Source organism: Leptonychotes weddellii, chromosome 9, assembly GCF_054177405.1.
Source record: "Leptonychotes weddellii isolate Sample4059 chromosome 9, ASM5417740v2, whole genome shotgun sequence".
NCBI lineage: Eukaryota > Metazoa > Chordata > Mammalia > Carnivora > Phocidae > Leptonychotes > Leptonychotes weddellii.
In genome coordinates this window covers 93,721,045-93,748,750 of record NC_138377.1, presented here as the reverse complement: position 1 = coordinate 93,748,750, position 27,706 = coordinate 93,721,045, and the positions used below count along the sequence as shown (strand labels likewise).

General features: G+C 53.8%; 1 protein-coding gene and 1 pseudogene across 1 annotated transcript in view; both read left to right on the top strand.

The window, feature by feature from the left end:
- The first annotated feature begins 248 nt into the window (after nt 1-248).
- Nucleotides 249-672, top strand: LOC145723539 (small ribosomal subunit protein eS24 pseudogene; annotated as a pseudogene).
- A 1,367-nt stretch (nt 673-2,039) lies between these two features.
- IGDCC4 (immunoglobulin superfamily DCC subclass member 4) overlaps nt 2,040-27,706 on the top strand; it is a 38,031-nt gene continuing 12,364 nt past the window's right edge. The window contains exons 1-10 of the mRNA XM_081831871.1: nt 2,040-2,134; nt 11,568-11,912; nt 12,580-12,721; nt 18,344-18,480; nt 19,831-19,971; nt 23,192-23,347; nt 24,147-24,560; nt 25,071-25,235; nt 25,779-25,916; nt 26,802-27,025. Of these exons, the coding sequence (XP_081687997.1) occupies nt 2,065-2,134; nt 11,568-11,912; nt 12,580-12,721; nt 18,344-18,480; nt 19,831-19,971; nt 23,192-23,347; nt 24,147-24,560; nt 25,071-25,235; nt 25,779-25,916; nt 26,802-27,025 (1,932 nt within the window). The 5' untranslated portion in view covers nt 2,040-2,064. The remainder of the gene's footprint in view (nt 2,135-11,567; nt 11,913-12,579; nt 12,722-18,343; nt 18,481-19,830; nt 19,972-23,191; nt 23,348-24,146; nt 24,561-25,070; nt 25,236-25,778; nt 25,917-26,801; nt 27,026-27,706) is intronic.

Below are 27,706 nucleotides of genomic sequence, written 5' to 3'. Positions count from 1 at the left end.
GACGGAGAGACTGTGGGAGGCGCAAGTTTAGCGGGGAAGATCAGAGCTCTCTTTTGGACATGTTAAATCGAGATGCCTATTAGACAGCCAATGGAAATACTAAGCAGGTGGCGGGACATATGTCTGGCGTTCAGGGGAGATGGTCCAGGCTGAAAGTATATATTTGGGCATCTTCTGCATAAAGATGTCATTTAAGCTCTTTTCCTCCCTGGCTGCCTGAAGCTCGGCCACCATCATGAACGACAATAAATATCTGGACCAGGAAGTTCATGACCAACAGAGTATTTCAGCAGAAACAAATGGTAATTGATGTTCTTCACCCTGGAAAGGCAGGAATTCAGGAAAAACTAGCCAAAAACATACAAGACCATACCAGATGTCATCCTTGTATTTGGATTCAGAACCCATTTTGGTGGTGGCAAGACCACTGGCTTTGGCGTGATTTATGATTCCTTGGATTATGCAAAGGAAAATGAACCCAAACCTCGACTTGCAAGACATGGCCTGTATTCGAAGAAATACAGCACCTCCATTTGTGTCAAGAACACGCAAAAGGAATGCAAGAACAGAATGAAGAAAGTCAGGGGGACTGGAAAAGCCAATTTTGGTGCTGGCAAAAAGTGAGCTGGAGATTGGACAACAGAAGGAGTAAAACTTCCGCAGTGACTTTTTCTGTGGTGATGGTGCAGAGTTTTCATGAGCGAATTAATAAACAAAGAACTTAAAAAAAAAAAATAGATGTCACTTAAAGCCTTGATGACCAGATGAGATCACTAAGAGAAGCAAGTGGGAGTGCTCACCTAAGTCAAGTGCTGCCGATGGGCCTGACAATAAATGAATATATGCCAGACTCTGTTAGATATGCAAAATATGGGTCATTATTAAGGGTAACTAGCAACAAATGGGTAAGACAACTACCAGGTACAGAAACGAAATGGCTCTAAATCATGGGAATACTGGAGATCTAAGGAATGAAAAATCATGGCATCTGGGTCTTGGAAGGGACCTTAAATAGGTCATTTAATCTGAGCTCCTCTCCCTATCCTAGCCTGATGACTGATTCCCCAGTTGTAGAACAAGAAAAATGTGTGGGATATTGAGGCAACCAGTCTGGCCAGCGCAAGGAAGGCACCATTGAAGAATGAGTGGGAAATGACCTTCTGAGTCTGAAAACCAGGGTTCTGATCCTACATCTGCTGCTCCCTAGCCTCATGCCCTTAGGCAAGTCACTTCACCTCCTCCATCCTCAGTTTCCCTGTGTGTAAAATGGGAGCAATCAAACCTTCCTTGTCCCTCCCAGGGTTGTAGAGAGGTCTAAATGTGGTAGTGCTTAGGGTAGAGTATGCTCTGCCTGGCTTGATTATTGCAAGAGCAAGAGAAGGAGGCCAAGAGAAGTCTCCAGCTTGGAATGGCAATGGAAATGAGGATGAGGAGGATGCTGTCCTGTCCTCAGTGCGTCTCCTGGTGCAGCCTGCGCAGTAACCAGGATTCAGACCAGGATCTGGGCTGGAATGGACTGGGCTCAAATGGCAAGATGGGCCAGCGGGACAGAGACCTTGACTCTGCCTCCACTGAGCCTGGAACCGAGATGGAGGAGACCCTGAAGCAGCGACAGGGAAAAGAAACGGACACACCGAGGCAGAAAGAGACCTAGAGGCAGGGAGTCCAAGAGACAAACAGACCCAGAAACAAGCGGCCCAACTGGGGCCCAAGGCGACCCGGAGAGGGCGAGGGCCCGGGGCGCAGACCCCGGCGGAGTAGAGCCCCGCGCGGCGCGGGGTCACGGTGCGCGGGGCCGGGGTCCCCGGCGGGCCCGGCGGCCGCACTCGCTGGGCGCCCCCGCCCCGGTTGCTCGCCCAAGATGGCGATGGAGGGGCGGGCGAGGCGGCGGCAGCCCCGGCCCCCGCGCCGGCCCCCGCTCGGGCCCGGGCCCCCGAGGCCGCGCCCCCGCCCGCGGCGCCGCGCCTCCCCGGGCCACTGACGCCCGGCGCGCCCTCCCCCGGCGGCGGCGGCCGAGGCGCGGGGAGGCGGCGGCGGCGGCGGCGGCGGCCCGAGCCGGGCCCCATGGCGCGGGGGGACGCTGGCCGCGGCGGCGGGCTCGTGGCTCTGACCTTCTGCCTGCTGGCCGCGCGCGGTAAGGGCGGGCGCCGCGGCAGTGGCGGGAGCGGCTAAGGCGAATCGGTGCGCCCGCGACCCGGGGCTGCGCCGGGCTGTGGGGCTGGCTTGCGTCCCGGGTCCCGAGCGAGTGCGGGGCCGCGGGGCGCGGGCGGCCGGTCCCTGTGCCTGTGATGCCTGCGCTTGGGGGTCTGCGAGCTGCGGCCGGGGGGCGGGGGGGCGGCTGCGACGCGGATTTGGCCGCAGGGGGTGTGTGTCCTTGGTTTGCGGAGTCTGGAGTGTGAGTGTGTGTGAGTGTGTGTGTGTGTGTGTGTGTGCGCTCGGAGGGTGGGGACGGGGGGCTTCTGCGGGTGTACGTGTCCGCAGTGCGTGTCACGGTCGCGGCGTGGCATCGTGGGGCCGTGGCTGCCGGGTTGATGGCTTGCACCGGGCGGGCTCTGTCTTGCCCGCGCGTGTCCCTGGGTTGAGAGTGCGTGAAAGAGGAGGGGTGTGTGGGGGGGTGTGTGTCAGCACCTCCATTTGTGTCAAGATCGTGTGTAATTGTGTTTATGGGGCTGAGCTAATATTTGGCCTTGGCTTTTGGGGAGTGTCCTTGCCCATGGTGGGGGGGGGGGAGGACAGGGCAGGCGATTGAGGATTGACTGGGGGTAGAGGTGATAAAACACTCAACTTTGCCCAGTGGGTGTGGTCCCTGGGGCTGGTTGGGGGGGGTGGTTAGTATCGCTCCCCCAACCCGTGGTTCGGAGCGAGCTGGGGGAGGGGGCAGGGAACCAGTTGCTTTCGTGGACTTGTCCAACACTCGCTCTCGGGATGGGACGCGTGTCACTCCTGCCCCACCCACCAGGGGCAGGTCAGGGAAGCGTTGACCAGGTCAGCAAGGCCTCCTTCCAGCCCCCCACCTCAGTGCCGCGTGGGGGTGGGGGTAAGAGAGTTATCCACTCTGGAGGAAGGGCTGGGGCTGGGGTGACGGAATCCCAGTGCTCCGTGCCTAGGGCTCCTTCTTCCACCCGAGCCCTCTCGCTTTCCGTGCTGTGTGCGTTTGGGGGACGGCCCTTAGGGAAGGTAGGTGGCAGGGCTGGGGAGGGGGATGGGCTGCCCGCTTTGTTCGTCTAGTTCTTGCCTTCCCTGCCGAGGGGGGAGCTGAGGATGTGTCCGGGGCGAGTTGGGGAGGGACTTGGAGGTGGGGGTGGGGAGGGGGATTTCTCTCCAGCTGCTGCGGCTTTCCAGAGAGACTCAGCCAGGCCACGTGGGAGGGAGGCAGGGACGGCGGAGAGGGGAAGGAGCCTCCGTCTGGCCGGCCCCAGGCCCATCTCCAGGAAACCCAAACAGCGGGTGGGAAAGTGCGGGGAAATGCTCGGACCCCTTCTCTCCCGACAAAGACACGCCCCTCTCCGGCCCCTACTGGGGACTCGGGATTGTCAGGTGAAGGGGGCGGGGAAGTGCGGGAGAGGCCTCAGCCCTCCCGGAGCCCAGGGGATTAAGGAATAGTTGTGCTTACCCTCTGATGCTCTTCCAGGAGCTCCAGGAACGGGCTCAGGGTCACCCAGCCTAGCGGGATGAGGGCTGGGACCTGCGCTCTATCATAGTATACCGGTGGGGCCTCCTGCAAGGGGCTCAGTTTGCCTCAGAGACCTGGCCTCTCCTTGCTCTTGAGTGCACAAGGCAGGGGCAGGGCCCGAGCTGGGCTCCCTTGGCAGCAGTGTGCCTGGCTAAAGCAACAAGGCTACTGGCCCTCAGTCCCCCAAACCCGCTGAGTGTGCAAAGCTTAACAGGCCTGGGGACAGTCCTATAGAGTTCTGACTAGCCATCCTGATCTGAACCAGGTCATTCATTCATTCATTCATTATTCAACAAATATTTACTGAGCACCCTTTTTGACTAGCAGCTGCCTGGTGCCTGGAATATAGTAAATAAGGAGGCAGACCTTGTCCCTGGTGCAAAGCTTACAGTCTGGTGTGGGGGAGACTGACAGGTGGTCTGGAAAGGTCAGGAAAGGCATCTTGAGGAAGTGACGAATAATTGAGCTCCATGCAGAGGGTCAGCTAGCCCTGTAGAAGGAGAACAATGATGGGCAACGTTCTCCAGAGTCAACCGCATGTGTAGGCGCTCAGAGGTGACTTCATTTAGACCAGCGAATGCAGCTAACTCTGGTTGGAGTTTAGAGCACAGGGGTGACAGTGGGGGAGGTTGGAGCGGGGTGGGACAGGGGCCATGGAGTGTCAAGAGAGAAGGCTGAAGGGGGCTCCTGAAGGGCCTGATAAGCCCCACCAAGATTTCGGCCTGAAAGCATCCCTCCCCCCCACCCCAGTGAGCCCTTGGCAAGTTTTAAGATCAGCTTTGCATCAGCTTACTGCAGCCAGTGTGGATAATCGGTTGGGCAGGGCTGGAGGTAGGAAGCTCAAGCTTCCTGGGAGGCTGTTGTAGTATTCCAGAAGAGAGAATGGTGGCAACAATTGTCGTGGCAGTTGGCGTGGCCATTGGTGTGGCCAGGGTAGCTGGCTTCTAGAGACATTTAGGAAATAGAATCAGTAGGATCTGAGGATAGACTGAGTTTGCAGGGGGGCAGGGAGGGGCAGGTACAGAATAGTAGACACTTCAGCAACCTGAACATGCCAGCACGCAGGGCTGGTGTCCCCCAACACGGCTCCAGCCAGGGATTGGGAACTGGGGAGATTTATAGGAATGGGGCCCCTGTCCAGGGGTGGTGGTAGAATGCTGAGCCCTGGTTTCATCAGTGCAAGACGTGGGGCTCTCCCCTCCACCGAATCAGAATTTGGGGTGTGGGGATGCCAGAGGTCAGTAATAGAAAGGCACCAAGAACATGAGAGCTGCTTTCTCCTCACCAGGGAAGTCCCCCCACCCCCATCTCTTTCTCGGCCCAGAGATTCAGAGGCCCACCTCCCTTCAGTTGGGGTGGCCCTCTCTGACCCCATCTCCAGGTTAGGAACCAGGTCAAACAAGTTTCTCTTAATAGTGAATTTTATCCAGAAGTTACTTAAACCTTCACTGATCCGTTAGGTACTTTCATGGCCCAATTCATCATGTGTTGTGTGTAAATTAGCAGTTCCTTTCATTTCTCCTAAAGGTACCTCTTTCAAGTTAAGCTATCTCACAATTAGAGTGTCATCCAGTGTCAGCACTGAAGGGAACTTAGAAATAATTTTTTTAAAATTTTAAGTGTTTATTTAAATTCTAGCTAGTTAACATATATGGTAAAATTTGTTACAGATGTAGAATTTAGTGATTCATCACTTACATATAACATCCAGTGCTCATCGAAAGTGCCTCATTAATCACCCACTTAGCCCATCCCCCACCCACCTCCCTAGAAATAATTTTAGCACGAACCCATTTTCCAGATGAGAAAACCGAGTGACTTCCCAAAGTTGCACGGATAGGGACTGAGCTGGGGCCGGAACCAATCTCTTGGCTCTTCGAGCCACGCTTTCCCCGGATTTGGTACACAAATACCCAAGTTCAGTCTCTGCACCCCCTCCCCCTCACCTGAGAAGTTACCAGCTTTGGACTTGGCCTCCCTCAGTTGGTGTGTCTGAGTCTGGGCTCTGGAATTCACCCTTCTCCACTCCTCCCCACCCGCTACCTCCTGTTCGGCCTCCACGGTTTCTGAGGTACAGCAACCAGACTTGACACAGAATTCCAGATGCAGAACAGATGTCATTGCCAGGTGGGCTTGGGGCTCCCAGCTCCCTGGTGGGTGGGGAGAGGGGAGGAGGAGAAAGAGCAGCTTTGATGGGGGAGGACGCCAGCCCTAGCCTAGTCAGAGGAGGGTGATGGGAGCTGGGATTGGGAGGAAAATCAAAGAGATAATGTTCTGGCCCTGACATGTGGAGAAATAGAATCCTTGTCTTCCGGGCTAACTGGGCTGTTAGTTACCTTACCGCTGAGGCTGAGGCAGCCTCTGGATTTGAGGGGCTTTGGGGTCATTGAGGTAAGGGAAGCAGAGGCTCAGTAAGCTCTCTTTCAGATGCAGACCTGAGCATGTAAGCTGGTGCAGAGCCAAGACTTCTGGATGGTTCGATAAGAGGCTCATTACCTTGTCACATAGTTTGGAGGACAAAGTTCCAGCAAGTGATCAGAGCGTACAGGGAGAGAAAGGTGGACACAAGAGAAAGATATTTTGAATCATATGAGCCATACGGCAGGAGAACAGGTGAGGTAGTGAGCTCCCCAGTCCTGGTAATGTTTAAGTACAGAGTTTCTTTCAGTGTGAGTTTGCTCTTCTGTCTCTGTGCTTTTTTTTTTTTTTTAAGATTTTATTTATTTATTTGACAGAGAGAGACACAGCGAGAGAGGGAACACAAGCAGGGGGAATGGGAGAGGGAGAAGCAGGCTTCCTGCGGAGCGGAGAGCCCGATGCGGGGCTCGATCCCAGGACCCCGGGATCATGGCCTGAGCCGAAGGCAGACGCTTAATGACTGAGCCACCCAGGCGCCCCTGTCTCTGTGCTTTTTAAGCACTTCGTTAAGTGTCTACTAGTTGCCAGAGAGGCAGTTTCCACATGTATTATTCCCATCACGTCCAGCCCTTAAGGGAGTTCCTGTAATTTTTACAGATAAGGAAATTGAGGCTTGGAAAAGCATAAGGGGCTGTGTCTCTACATGTCCACTTATGTGTTCAAGGAATATTTATTGAGCACCTACTGTATACCGGGCGCTGTTTCAGGGACCAGAGGTTTAGAAAGCTGACTAGGAATTGATGCTGAGCTTGTTGCCTAATTGGGGAGAAAAGAAAGTAAAAAACCTAGAGTGATAACTGCAGTGACCACGGTGCCCAGGGTCATATGGGGCAGAAAAAGGAGAGGCAACTCAGTCAGACCCTGGGATGGCGTAGCTACTCTGGAGAGGGGGGCAGCAGGAGCAACAGATGGAACAGCAGAGTGCTTGCAGAGAGCTCAGAGTGGTTTGGTGCGGTGGGGACAGCGGGACGCCCCGATCAGGAGGTCGGCAGGAGCTGAGTGTGGCTTGGCTGTCAAGTCCACTGAGGCTGGGCCTCTCAGGATCACAGATGAAGGGAACTGTGTGGCCTTCCCTGTGTCCCAAGCTTTCCTTCCAGCTGTTAGTGGGAGGGGATTAGCATGTGGTAAGAGAGGTGGCCAAGGTGGGGGGGTGGGGAGAGAAGTTTCTGGAAGACACTGACTTGGGTCTCCTGGGAAAAGAGAGTGGTGATGGGGGTCATGGAGGACTGCCTCTACACTGAAAACAAGTTGTAAATCTGTTGGGCCCTGAAAATCAGAAGTGACAAGGCATTGATGTTTGTGGCAAGTTGTTGGCTTAATGAAGGAGACATCTAGGCTCGGCTCCCCTCCCCCACCCTCTGGCCCCTTTCCTGAGAGTTCACTGGAAAATGGAACCCCGGCTCACACCAGGCCCCGCTAACCCCACGAAACAGCACTGAGCGGGCCCTGGGGCTCAGCAGCAAATCTCCTTTCTGTCTGGGTTCTAATTGGCCTCATAAAATCTAATTTATCCTGTAAGTGGGTAAAATAATCTGTTAGAAAAAGATGTGAGAGATGGCCTCAGGGCTCCCAAGCTCTGTGTCTCTGACAGGGTCTCACCAAGGAGCCTGAGGAGAAGGAGCTGTGGCAGAGGAGCTCCCATTGAGGCAGGAAGCTGGGGGGCAGCTGGTGTCCACCGTGTCCCCAGTCCTGAGAGGGACAGCTGAGAACTGCTTGTGGGAAGGGCTTTGGGGGTCAGCCATGGCAGTGGGCTGGGGGTGGCAGGAAAGGGGTGGCCAGGAAGCCACTGGACAAACAAGGTCCACTCCTCAGAGCATCACTTTTGCGAAAAGATCTGGTGGTGTAGGAACCATGTTTATGTTAAAAGATCATTGCTATGTAATGGAGCAGAATGCAAAATGTGCCAAAGGTTTAAAAATCAAAACGTTTGGGGCAGTCAGCAAGCCTCCTGCGTATGCTCCCCTCTGCCACTGGGAGAATTTTGGTGAAAATGAGAAAAGTGGAGACTTCTCCTTTTCAGGCTGGGGAAACTGAGGCTGAAAGGAGGAAAGTAGCGGGCCCAAGGCCATATAGTGAATGACCCAGGAGGACCCTGACTCCAGACCAAGGCTCGTCCCCACCCATACCCCGTTGTCCATCTAGGCAAGAGGAAGGATGGCTAAGGGACCTGCAAGTGGCTTTCGGATAGGAAACACATAAAGCTTCCCTTGGGGGGACAGGGGCGGCCTCACAGAGGGTTGGTGCTGGAGCTGAGCCCCGGGCGGCAGGGGGGGGTGGGAGGCATGTCCTGGGCACAGAAGCTGGGCTGGGCACTGAGGCAGAGAGAACCTTTTACTCAAGAGCAACTGTCTCCTCAGTGCTGGATTCATCCCTAGAACGTCAAAGGACAATTTCCCCAGGCTGTCTCCCAGAGAAATGAGATACCCCCCCATTCCGGGCCTCAGTTTCCCCACTTATATACAGTGAGGAATCTCAAGCTTCCAAGACATTTCCATCACCACCGTCCTCTCTGAGGGGGACCCCTGGTTCTCTCCATCCCTGTTGGTTTCCCTGTGCTACCTTGTTGGGTGCTCGGCTCCTCAGAGGTGGGGAAGCCAGACATCTGCTGATCCATGAATATTCAGGAAGGGAATCGGAGCCTCCTCTGGGCTCCCCAGCCAGCCGCCCAGCCTCTCTGGCTGCCGGCCTGCCCGCCAGAGCCCAGGCTGCTGACATACCCAGCAGCTGCTCAGGCCCCAACTGTTCACATTGTTTGTTCAGCGCGGCAGGGGATTTTCCAGGCCCCGGACGTGCTTTGGGGGGCAGGGAGGCCGCCGGAGGGCTCAGGGATTCGTGTCATGTGGGGCTTTTCTCCCCTGAAGTGCAAACTGCTCAGCGGCTAGAACCGGGCAATTGGAAGCCGCTGGGCTGAGAGCCCGGGCTTGCCTTCCCCCTACCCTATGTTTGAATCATAGAATCGAGGGCCTCAGAGGTAGAAGGGACTGGTTGTTAAGAACAGTAATTAACATTGGTACAGTAAAAGAAAAAGAAAAAATCTTTCATTAAAAAAAAAAAAACCACCCCAAACACTTGTACAGTTTATGAAGTGCCTTTAAAGAATGAGCTCCCGTCCCTTGGTTGATGGCGCTGACATCCATCATCTTGTTTACTCCTCACAGGCTTGGTAGTATCGTCTTCATTTTACAGATGTGGAAAATAAGGCCCAAAGAGGTTAAGTGGCTTGTCACACGGCTGGTAGGTGGAGCAGCAAGACTGGAAACTATATCTTCCGCTCCAAGGTCAAATGCTCTTTCCACCACAGCAAACAGCCCCAAGTGATGTGAATGCCACTTTGGTTTCCCCAGTCAGAATGGAGACTGGATGAGGACAAGGCCTGCCTGAGCCCTGCACCCATTAGTAATGCTGAGCCCAGGCGAGCAGTGGGACACGCCAGCAGAGCCTTCCTGACGAATTAAGAAAGGCAGAGGCCCACTTGGGGCCCCCTTGGTCTGTCCGTCCTTCGCACTGTAGGGTCAGAGCCCTGGCTTCTGCCCTGGCCTCCTCAGCCAGCTAGGACTTCTCTTTGCCGCTCAGTCTTGTTTTTCTTCAGGAGTGCTGAGAAGAGAGCCTGGGGACAGACAGGGGTTCTAAGCGGTTCTAAGGGGTTCATAGATATGTCCGGGTTTGGATGAGTATGGCAGAAACCGGGGTACGCACGTTCAGGTGTGGAAGGCTGTGTCTACAGTTTTTATGTGTGTCTAGATGGTGTTCTGTAGGTTTGTTCAGGAATAGGTATGTCCAGGTATGATTATTCACTGAATTGTCCTAACATCATAGATTCTCACACATCACCTGCTACGTTTGAGTAAGACTAAAGTCCAGAAGGAGAAGTGACTGGCCCAAGGCCACACAGCTAGACTGTGACAGAGCCAGGTCCAGAACTGAGGGGCTGCCTGATTCCCAAGCCATTCGGCTTTCTGCATGCCCTCCCATGGCTCTCCGCCCAGAAATCAGCCTCGTAGTAAGGACAGGCCATTGCACTCACCTCTGTCCTGGGTTCACTCTCAGATGTGCCATTCTGCCTTTAAGCAAAGTGTCAGGCCAGAGGATAAGAAAGGACCTCGGGCCACTGAGCTTGTAGGGGACAGGGAGGCAGCAGGCCAACCTTCCGGAAAACACAATTGGGAGAACCAGCCATTTCTTTTTTTTTTTTAAGATTTTATTTATTTATTTGACAGAGAGAGAGATAGCGAGAGAGGGAACACAAGCAGGGAGAAGCAGGCTTCCCACTGAGCAGGGAGCCTGATACAGGGCTCCATCCCAGGACCCCTGGGGTCATGACCCGAGCCAAAGTCAGACACTTAACAACTGAGCCACCCAGGCGCCCCAGAACCAGCCATTTCTCTATGAATAATGGCTACTGGGCCTTGCTGAAATGTTGGCTGAAATGATAAGCATTGGCCTTTGTGTGTTTTCGCCTTGACCCTGGGTTGACATTCCCTCCCTCCATTTTTCCCCTACTCTTCCCTCTGTGGCAAGGGCCAGTGTTGGAGCTGCAGGCTATGTTGGGGCCCCTGGAGACAGGCTCTGGCTTGCTGTGTGGCCTAGGGGAAATGAACTGGGCGGTAGGAAGGAGTGCTCAGCCCCGCCTGCCACCGGGGCACGAGGGGGTTGGATGACCATAGTTAAGATGATCTGTAAGGTTCCAGGGAGGGAGGACCTTACTGAGCGCCAATTCTGTGCCAGGCCAGGCACCATGCTATGCTCCTTTCCTACCCCGCATCTCACAACAGCTCTAGGAGGAAGAAATTCCTGGGTCCTTTTTAATTGAGATACAGTTCGCACGCCACAGAATTCACCACTTAAAGTATACACATCAGTGGTTTTGAGTATGCTCACAAGGTTGCACAACCATCACCACTATCTAATTCCAGAACATTCCTATCACCCCAAAAAGAAACCTCATCTCCTTTCACTATCGCTTCTCATTCTTCCCTCTCCCCAGCCCCTGGCAGCCATTAATCTAATTTCTGTCTCTGTGGATTTGCCTCTTCTGGACATTTCATAGAAATGAGATCATATATAGCATTTTGTGACCGGCTTCTTTCACTTAGCATAAAGTTTTTAAAGTTATTCCACGTAGCCAATATCGGTACTTCATTTCTCTTGATGGCTGAGTAAGATATTTATCCATTCATCAAGTGATGGGCATTTGGGTTGTTTCTCCTTTTTGCCTATTACGAAGAATGTTGCTAGGCACTGTGTTTTTTGGTGGATGAGGAAACTGAGCCCCCAGGGAAGGTGGGCACAGAGAAGAGCGGCAGACTGCCCGAGATCACAGGTGGTAGGGGCAGAGCCAGGATCCAGACTCAGGCCTCTCCACGAGACCTGTTATTCCCTGAGTTGCCCCAGCCCCTGGGTGGGGGACTCAGGATCTGGAGGCTGTGGGAGGTGGGAAGAAGCACACTGATGGCCCGGGGGCCTGCCCTCTCTGCAGGGGAGCTGCCGTGGCCCCAGGAGACCACCGTGGAGCTGAGCTGTGGTGCGGGGCCACTGGAAGTGATCCTGGGCCCAGGGCAAGCTGCAGTGCTGGATTGTAGTCTGGGGGCTGCCGGACCCCCCACCAGCACCACATGGAGCAAGGATGGAGGCGCCCTGCCCGAGCACGACCACCTGCGCCTGCTACCCAATGGCTCCCTGTGGCTGTTCCAGCCGCCAGCACCTGATGGCAGTGACAAGGCAGCCCCCGGGGTCTCAGAGGTCATTGAAGGCAGCTACTCCTGCCTGGCCCACGGTCCCCTTGGAGTGGTGGCCAGCCAGGCTGCAGTGATCAAGCTCGCCAGTAAGTGCCCGCATCGGGGGCTGAGCTGAGACCCAGGAGGCCTGGGGTGTGGGAAGGGGGATCCCCATTAACTCCTTGCACACAGGCCTGTCTCTTCCCCTGCCTCTCGTCCCGCTCAGTAGGTCCCTTCCTGGTATGGCTGCCTTCTTCCCACCTCTCCTCTTCTTCCTCCTCCTTTTGTTTCCCTTTGAGTTTGAGAGTCTAGGTTGTGCTCTCCTCCGGGAAGCCTGCCAGAAAGGCTTATTAGAGTGTGGGGGACTGGAGCAGGTGCGGTGCCTGGAGTCAAGCCCCATCATCCAGCCCACCCCCTCGGGGGTTCTCAAGAGGCACAGATCACCATGAAATCATTTTAGGCCAGGAGAAATGTCCATCTTCCTGCGGTCTGACCACCATGGTGACGTTAGGCGTGGGGTGCGGCAATTCATTCTGACCCAGCGTCTGACCAGTAATCACTGCTTCTTATCCCCCTGCTGCCTCTTCAACTGTCTCTGTTGGCTGGAATTTGCCCTGCTTGTGTTTCTGTCCACCGCCCCCCCACCCCCGCGCTTCTGTGCGTGCATCTGCGCGCACACGTGCATGTGTGTATGTGTGTTTCACTGTGTGCGCCCCCTCTCTTTCCCGTGCTCCTCCCCTGTCCCTGCCTGTGTCTCACTGTCCTCACCCCCAGCACTCGCAGGCTTCTCTCTGCACCCGGAGTCTCAGGTGGTGGAGGAGAATGGGACCGCTCGGTTTGAGTGCCACATTGAAGGGCTGCCGGCACCCCTCATTACCTGGGAGAAGGACCAGGTGCCAGTGCCTGAGGAGCCTCGGTGAGTGTCCTGTGCGGGAGTGGGGAGTGGGTCCCAGTGGGCTAGCCACAGAGGGCCCTGGCGTGTGCTCAGGAACCAGGATTCTTAGAGCCACGGTGGCTCCATTTGCCCAAACTGACTTAGGAGCCAACCACGGCCCGGCTGTCCGCTCACGTGGGCCCCCAAGAAAAGTTGGGCAAGCACTTTTGTTCCTTGCAAAGAATGCCACCCACTAAGCTATGGAGCTCAGACAGAGAGTGGTGATAGAGCCCTTCAGACCTTATCTAGTCCAACCACTTGCCTTACTGAAGAGGAGACTGAGAGCCAGAGAGAAGCTATGTTTTGTCCAAGGCCACACAACGAGTCAGTGGTGGGAAGTTCGTTGTTCGGTTAAGAGCAGAGCCCGGAGGCTGCTGGGAGGCTTTTGTCTCTGCAGAGTTCCTCCGGAGGTGCTACCCTAGATGCATAACCTCTCTTGTCTCTCAGTTCCACCCTGTGGGGTGCAGCACTTGATATAGGTCCTTCCCGTTTTACCCTCCTCCCTCCCCGTAAAGGCAGTGAGTAGGTGGAATGGTCCCAGGGAAGAGTTTCTGGGGTGAAAGAGAAGCAGAAGCTAGACCCAGGACTTGACCCTTACTGTGGCCTCCTGGGAAGGCCCAGATGTACCTGCAGCACGAGCAGAAGGCACAAGGCTCGTTTGCTTCTGTGGACTCCGAGCTGGTCTCATGACTCGGTTGTCACCCCGTGGATTCTTACATCTTTGGAGATGTGGCTCCAAGGCCTCTCCCAGTCCCCCGCCCCAGTCCTCTGCCTCCATCTCTCTAGCTGTAGTACCAGCTCCCTCGCTCTCGTTCTCTCGTGGTGGAGGTGGGGCTCCGTGGGCTCAGAAACACTGGTTTCCAGGTCTCCCTGCCCTGAGACTAATCTGTCTTGAGTGTGTTGAGTTGTTCCAGCTCCTCTGACTTTTGCCCACATCTAGGTGGGGGGGAAGGTGTAGGAGAAACTTCTGGCTAGAAAAGCCACAGGGCACATCCCTGCAACATTTGTGAGGGAGGAAGAAGGGCAGCAGGTCAAGCTGCTGATCTGGATGATTGCTTCACCTGTTGCTCCTCGCAGAGGCCTTTCTCACTCAGCTTCATTCCCCCCATCTATAAAATTAAAGGAAAAGAAAAAAATGAAAGGGTTGGATTAGATCATTGTTCTTTGGAGAACATTAGTCACTAAAGGTACTTCTCGAGAAAAAGTATTCTGTGGTCAAATAACGTCTGGACAGCTGCGTATAAATCCCCTTCTTGAAGGTGAAAAGGCTCTGAGAAGTCGTGTACAGAAAGCCTGTTAAACTTGTTGAACCAAGCACTTCCTAGACTCATCTGCCCACAGCCCCTCTTGCCACAACCCCCTTAACATCCCATGAATGGGCATTCTAGGAAGCGACCTTGGAAGTGCTGACCCAGCCTTTAACTTCTGTGCCTTGCAAATGCGGGCCCCTTGCTGCTGTCTGGTCAGCGCTTCCTGGGAGTTGCTGAGTGAGAACCAAGGGAGAGCCCACTCCTGGCAGGCCCCAGAGAGAGTAGGAGAGAGCAGAGAAGTCGCCCCGTGTCGAAAGGCATGGTAGGCCCCACTTAATGGGAGCTATGTTTTCTCACTTAATCCTTCCCATCATCCTTCAAGGTAGGTATTTCTTATTTTCCATATTTTCCTCTATTTGCTTTTAGTTTATATTCCTGGAAGATGCCTTTTTCACATTCACATAAGCAAAACTGAAGAAACAGTCATCACCCAAAGAAAGTCTCTGTTAGTTTTGATGTCTAGCCTCTGGAATTTTCCCCTATATGTTTATAAATAACCTCTTTTAAATTTTGGATTATATTGTACATACTGGGGTTTTTTGTTTGTTTGTCTTAAGTAAACTCCCAGTGTGGGCCTCGAACTCACGACCCCTAGATCAAGAGTCACATGCTCTACCTACTGAGCCAGCCAGGTGCCCCCATACTGGGTTTTTTTGTTCAATCAACTTTTTTTCCAAAACAAAAATGGGATTATAAAGCAACTTCTACTTTTTTTTTCGCTTAACACATCATGAACATCCTTCCAGGTCTACATACATGGTTATGGCAGATATTATTATCTGGATTGTTAAGTGAGCAAACCGAGGATCAGAGACAGAAGTAACTTGGCCCAGGTCACATAGCTAGGACACGGAGTATGGGATGCCGGAGGCCTGGCATGAATGACATGCAAGCCCCTTGTGATTCGGTGGTTGGGGTAGGGAAGCTGCAGGGTCTGAAGAAGTTCATGCTACAGATGGGCTCAGAGGCCCCAACTGTGGGGCCGAGCAGAGAGGTGACTTCCCGCAAAGTTTCCCGGCAAACAGTAGGGCTCCGTCACCTCCCCACATCTAGTCCAGGCATCCTTCTATGAAGCCACAGACCTCTCCCAGAAGTCTGGAGCTGCCAGTTCCAGGGCTCTGGGAGTGTTTGCCCCCAAGTCCTCTGAAAAGTGATCCTTAGCTATAAATAAGCCAGGCTCACATGTCCCAGCACATTGTGTGGGGGAAATAAAGAAATGTCTAAAACAGCAACTTGATTATGCCCAAGGTATGTATTTTTACACATGCCCAGATATAGTACATGTACAAATATGCTATTCATAAACGTAGCCCAGTGGTTTGGAGACTGCATGCCTTGGAGGCTGTATGCACGTGCAGTTAATAAACACACTCTGTCAGAGGATAGGTGCATGTTTTTGGAACTGCTGGTGAAGAATAGACCCAAGGCAATTCCCTGGTACTTATACTAATTTCTAATGATAGAGGATAATTTTCCTTCCACGGGAACCAGTAATCAATGAGAGCAATGTTTCCCAAATCCCAAGCATTCACAAACCCCCTTTATAATTTTGGCCATTCCTGAGCCCTTTATTCAATCACTTACTTAATACACTTCTTTAAATCAGCTCTCTTCTGTAACTTTAACACATACTAAAAAAGAAAATTATCTCACTGCAGTAAAATGGAAAACCAGCCACACTAACCATAAATACAAGGTAGCCATAAAAATAAGTACATAACTGCTGGAATAAAAAAAACCTGTGTGTTTGGATCCACTTGAAATCATTTTTGTTATCACCATTCACTCACACTTTGAAAACATGACACCAATGGACCTCAATACTGTGGGCTCCCTAGTCCAGTCTTCAATTTCAATTTGTTTATTTATTTATTTTCTTTAAAGATTTTATTTATTCAATTTCAATTTTTTCAAGTGTTCTACTTCCAACCTAATAAATATTCAAAAAAAAATTTTTTTAACACAACAAATAAGCATTCCCAGTAATCACACTGCAGAGAAAACCTCCCTGAATGATGGGACCTTTACCACCCATGACTTGTTCTGCCCATATCCTAACATATCACTTATCTAGTTTCCAAACATAGAACTGCTTCATAAACACTGTTTGGTGACTTTTTTCCCGCCACTAACCAATATATCTTGGACGTCTTTGCAAGGACAGAGCTTCTAAAAACACATTTTAACAAAACAGAAAAGATTTTAGATGAACACTAAAAGGGGTTCCATCCCGCTTCTGTTGGCTGCAGTGATAACACCACATCTGAGGAGAGGTATACCTCTTTTCCTTCCTTCCTCCCTTCCTCCCTTCCTTCCTTCCTTCCTTCCTTCCTTCCTTCCTTCCTTCCTTCCTCCTTTCCCACACATAATAAGGAAATGCTCCTTGTCAAATGAGGTATCAGCTCTTGGGTACCTGGAGCACAATTTCCATGGAAAGCCTGGGAAACTTTGGGGTTAGGAAATATGGGTTGCTTTGGTGGGAACCCTGCAGGCAAGGTCAGCTAGCTAGACTGAAAGAGGAAGGGTCTTGGAGGCAGAGCTTATTAGGTGGAGGAGACCTGGATGGAGATGGCGGTCTTGTTTCCCAGATGGATTCTGCTTGTCCTTCCCCACTTGTCCTGCTCTATCAAATTTTCCTGGCCCAGAATTTTACCTCCCACCACCCTTTGCCTCCATATCCCTTCTCCCCTGCTGGCCCCAGCACTGACGTGGGCAGCTGCTGGAGCTGAGGGTAAGGCACTGGGGCAGAGGTGGGTTTGCCTGTGGGATGAGGGAGGGAGTGAAGCAGGTTTATGTTCATTCTCTAAGTCTTTGGGCCACAGCAGGTTTCCAGGCCTGTGGCCAGAATTTTCTCCCAACACCCTTGAGCTAGTTCTCCTCTCCTGTGTTTAAATTGTTTCATACCCTGTTTCCCCATGAACCAAGTGACCTTCATCAAGCACACTACTGCCCCATTCCCTCTCCAGCCTTGGCCTAGCCTATATCCAGGGACCAGCACCATTTGCTCTATTGAGAAACTGGGACTCTCAACCGGGAGCTAACCCTGCAAGGATCATAGGTGGAGGATTCAGGAAGACATCCCCCCTCCCCAACTTGGACCAGAGCCTACTCCACTTACCACCACCCCAGTGTCCTCTGCAAGGACACAGTTTTGCCTGCATTGCACTGTCTCCCAAACAAGGGCTCCAGACCTTTCTAACCTGAGCCGCTTTCCAACCCTCTAACCAAGAGGGTGGAGGATACCACCTTCATCCATCCTACCTCTCCTAAGTAGTGTGTGTGTTGACTGGGGCTTTCTGGGGACCCTTCCCTGGGCATTCTTAGCCAGCTGATGGCTGCTGAGACACGCAGGTGGGAAGAACATGGAATTTGGCACTGGAAGACCTAGGTTCAAGTTTTAACCCTGCTCCAGCTCTGAGTCCCTGGGAAAATAATGCCCTAGTGCTTCCGAACCTTCGCTTTGTCACCAGTAAAATGGAGGTTGTGATGCCCTCTATCTCTTCGGATTGGTTTGGGAGTCAGATGATATTGTGTGAATAAAAGGGATTTTTATCAGGGAGGGAGGAAGTAATATAGGCAGGGGGTAAACAAATTCACACTGTATAGAAGGCTGTATAATAAAAAGTAAGTCTCCCACTGTCTACTCCCGGGATCCCAGGTCCCCTCCCCAGGGACCTTCAGTGCAAGCATATAAGTGTGCATATCCCCACACACCGTTCTGCACCAAACACACTTTGGAGAGCGTCCCGTTTCTGCACACATGGAGCTGGCTCCTTTTTAACAGCTGCCTAGCATTCCATTGTATGAATGTACCCAAACCGGTTTAGCTAGTTCCCACCCTACAGATGGACACTTGGATTTTTTCCAGTCTTCTGCCATTGTCCTCGTGGTGCTGGAGTGAATATCATTAAACAGGTTTTTGTGTCCATGTCTGAGAATATCTGTGGGATAGAGTCCTCAAAGTGGTGTTGCTAGATCAAAAGGCACATGCAGGGTTGATTTTAATATATTACCTGCTTGCCCTTGAAGGAGGATGTATCGATTGGCATGGCCACCAAGACAGGAGTACCTTCCCCCATTCCTTCACCCACATAGGGTGATATTAAACCTTCTGATCTTTGCTAACCTGGTAGGTGAAAATGGTATGTCACAGCTTTAATTTGCATGTTTTATTATGAATGAGGCTTGAAAGTGAGATGCTGGAGGTAGTTCAAGCTGGAGGGGGAGGGGGGCCCAGGACAGCTCCCTGCAGAGCTCCTGCCCACCTCATAGGTGCCCTCTCCCCCTTCCCAAGGCTCATCACTCTCCCCAACGGGGTCCTCCAGATCCTGGACATTCAGGAGAGTGACGCAGGCTCCTACCGCTGTGTGGCCACCAGCTCCGTCAGCCAGCGCTTCAGCCAGGAGGCCCTACTCAGCGTGGCCCGCAGAGGTAAGGGGGCAGGCTGGGCGGGGGAACCCTGGGGGGTTTCTGGCATCAGCCACCTCAGAGCTGGTAGGCGCCTCATGAAGTCCAAGCTCTGCCTTCAAATTGCCATTGGGAAGATGCGGCGGGGTAGCCCAGAGAAGGCCGTACCACCCAGGAAGTCAGAGATAGAACGGGCTGGAATCCCAGACTCCAGGCTCCCAGTCCAGGGCTGTCTTCCTACAGAGGCTCTGTGCTCCCTAAGGTTGGGTGGGGCATCCCGGGCTAGGGAGGAAGGTGAGGGAGAGGGGAGGGGAGGCATCTGAAGAGGGGTGTCAGGAAGCCCTGGTCCCTGCCCTTCTGGGCATTAGCAGATTCACCCCTTGCTGCTGGCTGGACGCTGCAAATCCCGATCCCTGCAGTCTGGTGCTCCTGTCCTCTCCATTTCTCTGAAAAGCTCCCGTCCCAGTGTGATGCGGTAGGAAGGGCACACACAGGCTTTGGGGTCGGAAAGACCTGGTTTGAATCCTGGCCTCTCTACTTACCATCTGTGTGACCCTGGGCTGTTATCAAATGTCTAGCTCAGGGGGGGTTGTGGAAATAGCTGAGATAAGAGTGGAAAGAGCCCAGCACCTAGCAGGTGCTCAACCGATCTTAGTGCAGACCTCCCCCAAGGGCCTCTCACTTGCCTTCCTCTACCTTGGCATCTCCTCCCAACCCTGCCCTTCTGCACATCTCTTCCCATCCCCCTCCCCATCCCTCCCACCTCCACGCTACCCTACTTGCCTGTGGTTTAGCTGGTAGGCAGGTCTATGGAGTCTGGTTCAGTCTCCCTCCTGTGCCCTGGAGTCTCTGCCTCCACCTGCTGGGCGTACCAGGTATTCCCCATGCTGACCGAGGGGCCAGGGTCACAGGGAGAACTTGGCAGGGAATCAGTGCTCAGGGAGCTGCCAAGCTGGCGGAAACTCGAGCCTACCTCCTACTTCTCCCACAGGGGAACCAGAGCCCTTTGGAGAAGGGACTTGCCTAAGGTCACACTGCGTTAATGGTGGTGCTGGAACCAGAAACTATGACTGTTGACTCCAATTCCAGGCTCCAAGTCTACTAGTGACCCTGATGGGTGGGCTCCATTTGGCAGGGAAGAATGAGGGTGGTGTGCCAGAGGCCAGGTTATTCCTCTCCTGGCTCCAAGAGAAAGAGCTCTGAGTTCCGGTCCCAGCTCTGCTGAGCTATGCAGCTGCTTTCCCTACCCGTGTGATCAAACCCTGGCTGTTCCCTGCCTCACCTGCCCCACCAGGTGACTGTGAGCATCAGGTGAGGGACTGCACGTAAAGACACCTCATGGTAAGGCTGCTTGCTGGCCTTCCCTCTCACCAGGGTCCCTGGCATCCACGAGTGGGCAAGACGTGGTCATTGTGGCAGCCCCAGAGAACACCACCGTGGTTTCTGGCCAGAGTGTGGTGATGGAATGCGTGGCCTCCGCTGACCCCACCCCTTTCGTGTCCTGGGTCCGACAGGGTAAGTGGAGGGAGGGGACCCGAAGGCATGGGAAAGCAGGGTGTGGCATCTCATGTGTCCCCAAGTTGGGAAGTTATAAGGGTGACCGCTCCATGCGGTGGGAGCTCCTCTCCCAGGGCTGAGTGTGGGTGGGCAGACTTAGGCATCAATCTGTGTAGTATGTTCCCTTTCCGAAGCACTTTGTGTCTGCCACTCACGAAAGTGTCACTGAGACCTTAATTAGTGTTGCAAGTGAGTGTGTGAGAGCTAGACTCAGGTGAAACCAAAGCTGCCCCCCGCCCACTCAGATTGCTGCTGCCTTGTGTGCTTGGCTCCGTGCTGGGCACAGGTGAGAGAGTCAGGGACCCTGCCCTCTGAGCTCATGGTCTGGGTGAGGGCGATAAAACACATACCCAAGAAGAGACGTTTGACGACATCAGGCACCAAGTGCTAAGTGCCAGGGGGACTGAGTCCCAGCAGATGCTATCAGGGTTGGGAGGCTGCTAGCCACACATCACTGCCCCCTACCGAGAGCTTGGCCCGCCTTCCTGCCAAAGCCTGGAGGGGCCCTCTGAAGGGGGTAGGGGCTAGGGCTCTTATTCCCAGTGGACAGATGAGGAAACGGAGGCTCAGAGAGCCAAGACCCAAACTTTAGAGCCTCTTCTCTTTCTGGAACACCACTTCCTACAGTCCTGTATGGAAGAAAAGCAAGGATTTTTTTTTTAAGATTTTATTTATTTGTCAGAGAGTGAGCACAAGCAGGGGGAGGGGCGGGCAGAGGGAGAGGGAGAAGCAGGTTCCCCACTAGCAGGGAGCCCAACTCAGGACTCGATCCCAGGACCCTGGGATCATGACCTGAGCCGAAGGCAGACACTTAACCGACTGAGCCACCCAGGTGCCCCGTGAGGATTTTTTTTTTTTTAAGATTTTATGTATTTATTTTAGAGAGAGAGAGTGCATGGGGGGTACACACAAAGGGGAGGCAGAGCAGAGGGGGAGGGAGAGGGATAAGCAGACTCCACACTGAGCGTGGAGCCTGATGTGGGGCTTGATCCCACGACCCCCGAGATCATGACCTGGGCCGAAATTAAGAGTCAGACAACCGACTGAGCCACGCAGGTGCCCCAGCAAGGATTATTTTTGTTTCCATTTGTCAATGAGAAGTGACTTGTCCCAAGGTGAGGTAGAAGTAAGTCCTAAACCCCGCTTTTTTTACCTTTCTTCTCTGACTCAGTCTATTATCCTATACTGCCTCCTTTTCGTAAGTTTTTATCTCACATTCAAAAGAGTATGTAATGAATACACAGAGTTTAAAGAAAAATAATCTGAACAACTATGTACCTCCCACTGAGCTGATGAGATAGAACAGTGCTGGTGTCTTTGGGCCTCCCCGACCTGCACACCTCATTGGACCTGTGACACTTGCCTAGTTAGGGGGATCCTGGCGCCAGCAGGACCCTTATACTATAATCAAGATAGGCCTGTGGTGTTGCCCAGAAGTTCTAATATCAATGTTTCTCAAATCCTGACCTTGCATCACGATGACCCAGGGAGCTTGTTAAAACTGCAGACTCCCTGCCTTCATGCCTGGACAGTTGTGACCCAGGAATCTTAAACTGCCCTAGGTCCTTGCTACTGAAAGTGTGGTCTTTGGACCCACCACCTGCACCTAGTTAGAAATGCAGAATCTGGGGCTTGCCCTAGGCCTCTGCATCTTAACAAGGTCCCCTGAGATTCTGTGATTCGAGTGCACAGTGAGGATTTAAGAATTGCTGTCCCAGCGAATCCTGACACGGGTGGTCCTGGGAACTCCCTTGCAGAAAGTCTGCTAATAGCACTCCCGGACAGAGACTGGGAAGAGAAAGGCTGGAAAAGGACTTCGTTCCTGACACCCGTCACTGTTCCTTTTCTAGAAACTTCATGAAGTCAGCGAAGGGACATAGCTATTTGTTTTGTTTTCTTCTGATTACAAAGGTTGTGTGTGTTCATTGTGGAAAACTGGGGAAAAGCAGAAACAAAACATTCCACCACTCAAAGAGATTAAAATAGTTAACATACAAGCGTATTTTCTTCCAGTTTTTTTTTTCTATGCACATGTACATTTTCCCCCGAAATTGGGAGCATGCTATATTTACAGTTACAAGTCTTACTTTAATTCAACAGTATGTCATAACCATTTCCCCATCTCTAAAACTTTTTAAAAAAGTAATTTTAATGACTATATTCCATCATTTGAATATAACCATAATGCAATTTGCCAGTCCTTTCCCATTGGCCACTTGTTATGTAACACTGCAGTGATCAGCCCTGTTAATATCTCCCCAGTACAGGGGCCCACAAATGGGATCCCTGGGTCAAAGTCAAGGTGGAGCCCCTCTCAGCATTTACCCTTTCTCTGGCAGCTTACCCTTTTTAAAAACTTTCCCAGTTTGATAGGTGAGAATTAACATCTGTGTTTTGGTGTGCATTTCTCTGCTTATGTGAAGTTGAACACTTTTTTTGGTGTTTCTTGGCCATTTGCATTTCTCCTCTGGATTTTCTGTTCGTGTTCAGAAAGCAGGGGCTTTTAAAACGGTTCTCAGGGGCGCCTGGGTGGCTCAGTCAGTTCAGCTTCTGCCTTCTGCTCCCGTTCATGATCCTGGGGTCTTGGGATGGAGCTGGTGTGGGGCTCCCTGCTCAGCGGGGAGCCTGCTTCTCCCTCTCCCCACTGCTTGTGCTCTCTCACTATCTCTCTCTCTCAAATAAATAAATAAAATCTTTTTTTAAAAAAATGGTTCTCATTTCAGATTCAAGATAAAAAGTCTTGCATATATTCAAATCTTTGGTTCTGGTCAGACTTTTCCATCCATGTCTTCATCACAGTATTGGGATAACACCATACAGGAGGAGTGTGTCCTCCTTGAGAGAAATGGATTTAATAATAATGGTAATAGTAGTAACTGACGAATGCACTGAGCACCTGTTAGGTACCTGCACTGTGCCTGGCCTTCTCACAAACCTCACGTGTCCCACCCTCACAGCATCCCTCCAGCTAGGGACAATCCTCTCCCCACTTTACAGACGGAGACAGGAGGGCTCAGAGGGGGTCAGGCCTCTAGCAGGTGGAGGAACTGAGATTCAAACAAGGGACTGTTGTGTTCCCTTAACCGGGTGTGGAGGGCCTCCCCACCCCGGATCCAGGGAGTAGATGGAGGGGCAGTCCTTGGTGCCCTCCTCCAGCAATCTTCATCTCCTCCCCCAGATGGGAAACCCATCTCCACCGACGTCATTGTCCTGGGCCGCACCAACCTACTCATCAGCAGCGCGCAGCCCCGGCACTCGGGCGTCTACGTGTGCCGCGCTAACAAGCCCCGCACGCGCGACTTCGCCACGGCCGCCGCTGAGCTCCGCGTGCTGGGTGAGGCGGGGTGGGGGACCGGGCAGTAGTGGGGAGGGTGGGGACCGGAGTGGGGCGGTCAGCTAGGGCCAGTGAGGTTGGGGACCGGGGAATGGGCAAGTGGGTGTGTCAGAAGGACCGACGGGCCATCCTGGAGGATAAAAAGGCTGGAGCTAGGGGGCCGGCACTCAGGCGAAGAGTCCTTCGTTAGGGTGGGTACTGGAGGGGACAGGCTAGAGGACTGGAGGCGGGGGAGTGGGGGAAAGAGATTGGAGGATGGGGTGGGGGAAGTTGAGGCAGGGAGAGAAGGAGAGGGGTGATCAGAGCATGGCTTGGGTGTTTGGGGGCTGGTGGGGGAGGTCTGAGTGGGACCTAGGTCATGGGGGGAGGGGTAGCACTGAGGGTTAGGGGAGACGGTGGCGTGGCCTGAGTGACAGGAAACACTGGGGGACGGGGTTGCTCAGGGCTGGGATAACTGTGGAGAGAGGTGAGTCTCCCAGGTGTGGGGGACACTGGGAAGGAGCGGAGAAGGAGGTTACGGTACCCGAGGGAGTGGGGTGAGGCCCAAGAGGAGCTGGGGTACTTAGGGGAGGCTCAGGAGGCCTGGGGACAATTCGGGGCGAGGAGGAGAACGGCCAGCGTGGGGCTGGGGTGAACCGGGGAGGAGCAGAGGTAGAGCGGCGCCGCCCGCCAGGATTTGGGGGCGGGGTGGCTCAGGGAGCGAGTGGAGGGCCCGCGGGAGCCGGCCGGAGCATCCGGGGAGGCGGCAGAGCCCCTCGCGGCCGGAGCGCGCCGTCAGCGTCCCCCTCCCCGCCCCCAGCGGCCCCGGCCATCTCGCAGGCGCCCGAGGCGCTGTCGCGGACGCGGGCGAGCACCGCGCGCTTCGTGTGCCGCGCGGCCGGGGAGCCGCGGCCGGCGCTGCGCTGGCTGCACGACGGGGCGCCGCTGCGGCCCAACGGGCGCGTCAAGGTGCAGGGCGGCGGCGGCAGCCTGGTCATCACGCAGATCGGCCTGCAGGACGCCGGCTACTACCAGTGCGTGGCCGAGAACAGCGCGGGCAGCGCGTGCGCCGCCGCGCCCCTGGCCGTAGTGGTGCGCGAGGGGCTGCCCAGCGCCCCCACGAGGGTCACGGCCACGCCGCTGAGCAGCTCTGCGGTGCTCGTGGCGTGGGAGCGGCCCGAGCTGCACAGCGAGCAGATCATCGGCTTCTCCCTCCACTACCAGAAGGCACGGGGTACGTCCGCTGGGGACCCGCGCGGGGGCGCCCCGAGGGCGACACAGGTTAGACGACGGAAGGGTACCTTTGGGGTCGGATGAGATGGGGTGGGAGCCCACGGGAGAAGACCTGCGTGGACATGGGCTAAGCCATAGTCTTCGATGCAGTGCTGGAGGGGTTAACGTGTGTGGCCCATTTCCCCCTCCTCCAGTCTGTTATGATAAGGAAGAGGATGCTTTTCCTCCCAGGGAAAATGCCTAGGCATTCCTGGAGCTGGTTGATTAACTGCAGCAGGAGTCATTTCAGTTAGACACCAGAAAGAACTTCCTAACTGGTGGAGGAATTAATACAGTGAGACTAGAAGCGGGGGAAGTCTTACTCTCCAGCTCAGATGATCTGATGATTTAGTTATACCCAGACCATTCCAGAGGCTGGGACAATATGAAAGATCCCTTGGTAGCCTCCAGCTGGCAGACCTTTGGGGGTGGCTCTGTGATAGTACCTTTGTCCTCTGTGTCACCGCCCCAGGCATGGACAATGTGGAATACCAGTTTGCAGTGAACAATGACACCACAGAGCTGCAGGTTCGGGACCTGGAACCCAACACCGATTATGAGTTCTACGTGGTGGCCTACTCCCAGCTGGGGGCCAGCCGCACCTCTACCCCAGCGCTGGTCCACACACTGGATGATGGTAGGGCCTCTAAACCTGCAATGGGCACCTTGGGTTCCAGAGAATTCCCTGGGGATGGTAGCTCGCTTCTTTTTACTAGTGTATGCCAAGGCACTTTTATCTGCCTCATGTCATCTTCTGTGCCCTGTAAGGAGGTGGGTGAGGGTTCTTCCCAGCTTACAGTTTGGGAAACTGAGGCCCAGAAAATGAGAGTGACTTGCCCAAGGTCAGTAGTACAGCTGGGACTTGAGTCCAGGTCTTGATTCCCCGTGTTGTATGGCCCTTCTCAATATCCATGTACCATCCAGTCAGGCAGGGGCCGGTGACATGAACCCATTGGATGTAGAAGATTGTGCCCCAAAACTTTTTCTGGCTTTGGGGTGGGAAGAATATCTCCTCATCTCCAGTTTGGGGCTCCCCTGAGAGGCTCCCTTTCCTCCCTCAGATCCTGGTCCTGGGCCTACTTCTGACTTGCTGTGTGACCTGGGCAAGTCTCTGACCGCTCCTGGGCCTCACCTTCCACGTCGGTGGAGCAGAGCTCACCCTGATGTTCTTCTGTCTCAGTCCCCAGTGCAGCGCCCCAGCTCTCCCTGTCCAGCCCCAACCCCTTGGACATCAGGGTGGCGTGGCTGCCCCTGCCTCCCAGCATGAGCAATGGGCAGGTGGTGAAGTACAAGATAGAGTACGGTTTGGGAAAGGAAGGTGAGTGGGGGCAGGGTGAGGGCTCCACCTGGCTGGGAATTGTTGATATGAAGTGCTGGCCAGAGCAGCTGAGGATCCAAGCAGAAGTGGGGGAGAAGTCTGAGGAACTGAGCCAGAGCCATGGAGTAGGGAAATAGGACCCTGGACAAGAGGAGTGTGGTCTGAGTGTAGGGAAAGGCAAAGAGGCAAAGCTTAAGACAGAGGGAGGCCTGGATTCTAGCCCCACTTCCTGTATAGCTATAGTGGATAATGCAGTTAAGTCCCTGCCTCGGCTTCCCCATCTGTGAAACGAGGCAGGTAGCCTAGGTAATCCCTGGGGTCCCTTCCAACTCAAAAAGCAGATGAGGGATAGGGCAGTGGAGGGCGTGCTTGCGGGTTTGGGGAAACAGAGCATCGGGGAGGGCGTGTTAGGGCAGATGTAAGTGATCAAGGGGAGAGGATATGAAAGGGATGAAGAGTTAGGGGAAGACAAGGGGCTGGGGGTGAGGGTGAGAGTGAAGAAGGAGGGAAGGGTGAGGAAGGGGGCTTGGGCTCCAGAAGGCAGGCAGTGCCTGATGGCCTTCAGAGACAAGCCCTTGCACCTGCACCCTAGGTGTGTGTGTAAGGGGATGGTCACTGACAGCTCATGGGGAAGTGCGGAGTCTGTGCCATGGTTCTCTCCACTCTGAGCTGAGGGTGATGACCGGCGTCAGCCCAGGCCGGAGGCCCAGGAGTCAGCTCTGGAGCCGTGGAGTCCGTCCAGGCACTGAGGGATCTGTGCCGAGAGGGCCTCAGGCTCTCATGGGCACTGAGGAACCAGGATCTGGGGTGGACTAGCTGGTAGGGGAGTTTAGGGGTCATGGTCCTCAGGTCGCCGCCCTGCAGCCATGTGTTCTGTCCCAGCAGATCAGGTTTTCTCCACCGAGGTGCCTGGAAATGAGACACAGTTTACGCTGAGTGCGCTTCAGCCCAACAAGGTGTATAGAGTACGGATTTCGGCCGGCACCGGGGCGGGCTACGGGACCCCCTCCCAGTGGATGCAGCACCGGACGCCCAGTATGCACAACCAGAGCCACGGTATGGGGTGTGAGGGGAGAGGAAGGATGGGGTATGTGACCCTGTGGGCATATGTGTGCCTTTAGAACGCAGGCCCAAGCGCTCTCTCCATCAGAGACCCTCCATGGCTCCCCCTGCTTGATGGGCAAGGGAGGCCAGGTGTTAGAGGCGAACGGCTGGCCTTTACAAACAAACCTGGGCTCCAGGGTCCCTTCTATCTGCTGCGTGACTTTGAACAAACCATTCACAACTCTGAGGCTTCACTTACTGCCGAAGGTGGCGTGAGGACTACTAACGCATTGTAAACGAGTGTTCAGTACGTAATAAGAACTTGGCAGATAGTCGCTGCTTCCAGATTAGGATTGTTGGTTTTGTCAAGAGGCCCAGTAATAGAATGATTACGCACAGACAGACCCTCTCGCACGCATACTATCCGTATGACCTTGGACAAGTCACTCAACTTCTCAGTTTTCTTCTTTGTAAAATGGAGACAATAGTATTTTTGTCATTTTATGGGGTTGTGAGAACAAAGTTAAAATACACGTATAAGGAGCTTAGAACAGTGTCTGACACATAGTAAGGCCCCACTCTTGGGCTCCAAGTAGGCTCCCCACACCAATGGCTCCTTCCCTCCTTCCCGGCCTCAGCAGCCGTGGTGACCCCCTAGCCTGTCAGTACCCATGCATTCCTTCCTTCAGAAGAGTTACAGGGCCTGACGCTGTGCCAGGTACCATCAGTCCTGCCCCAGAGGGGCT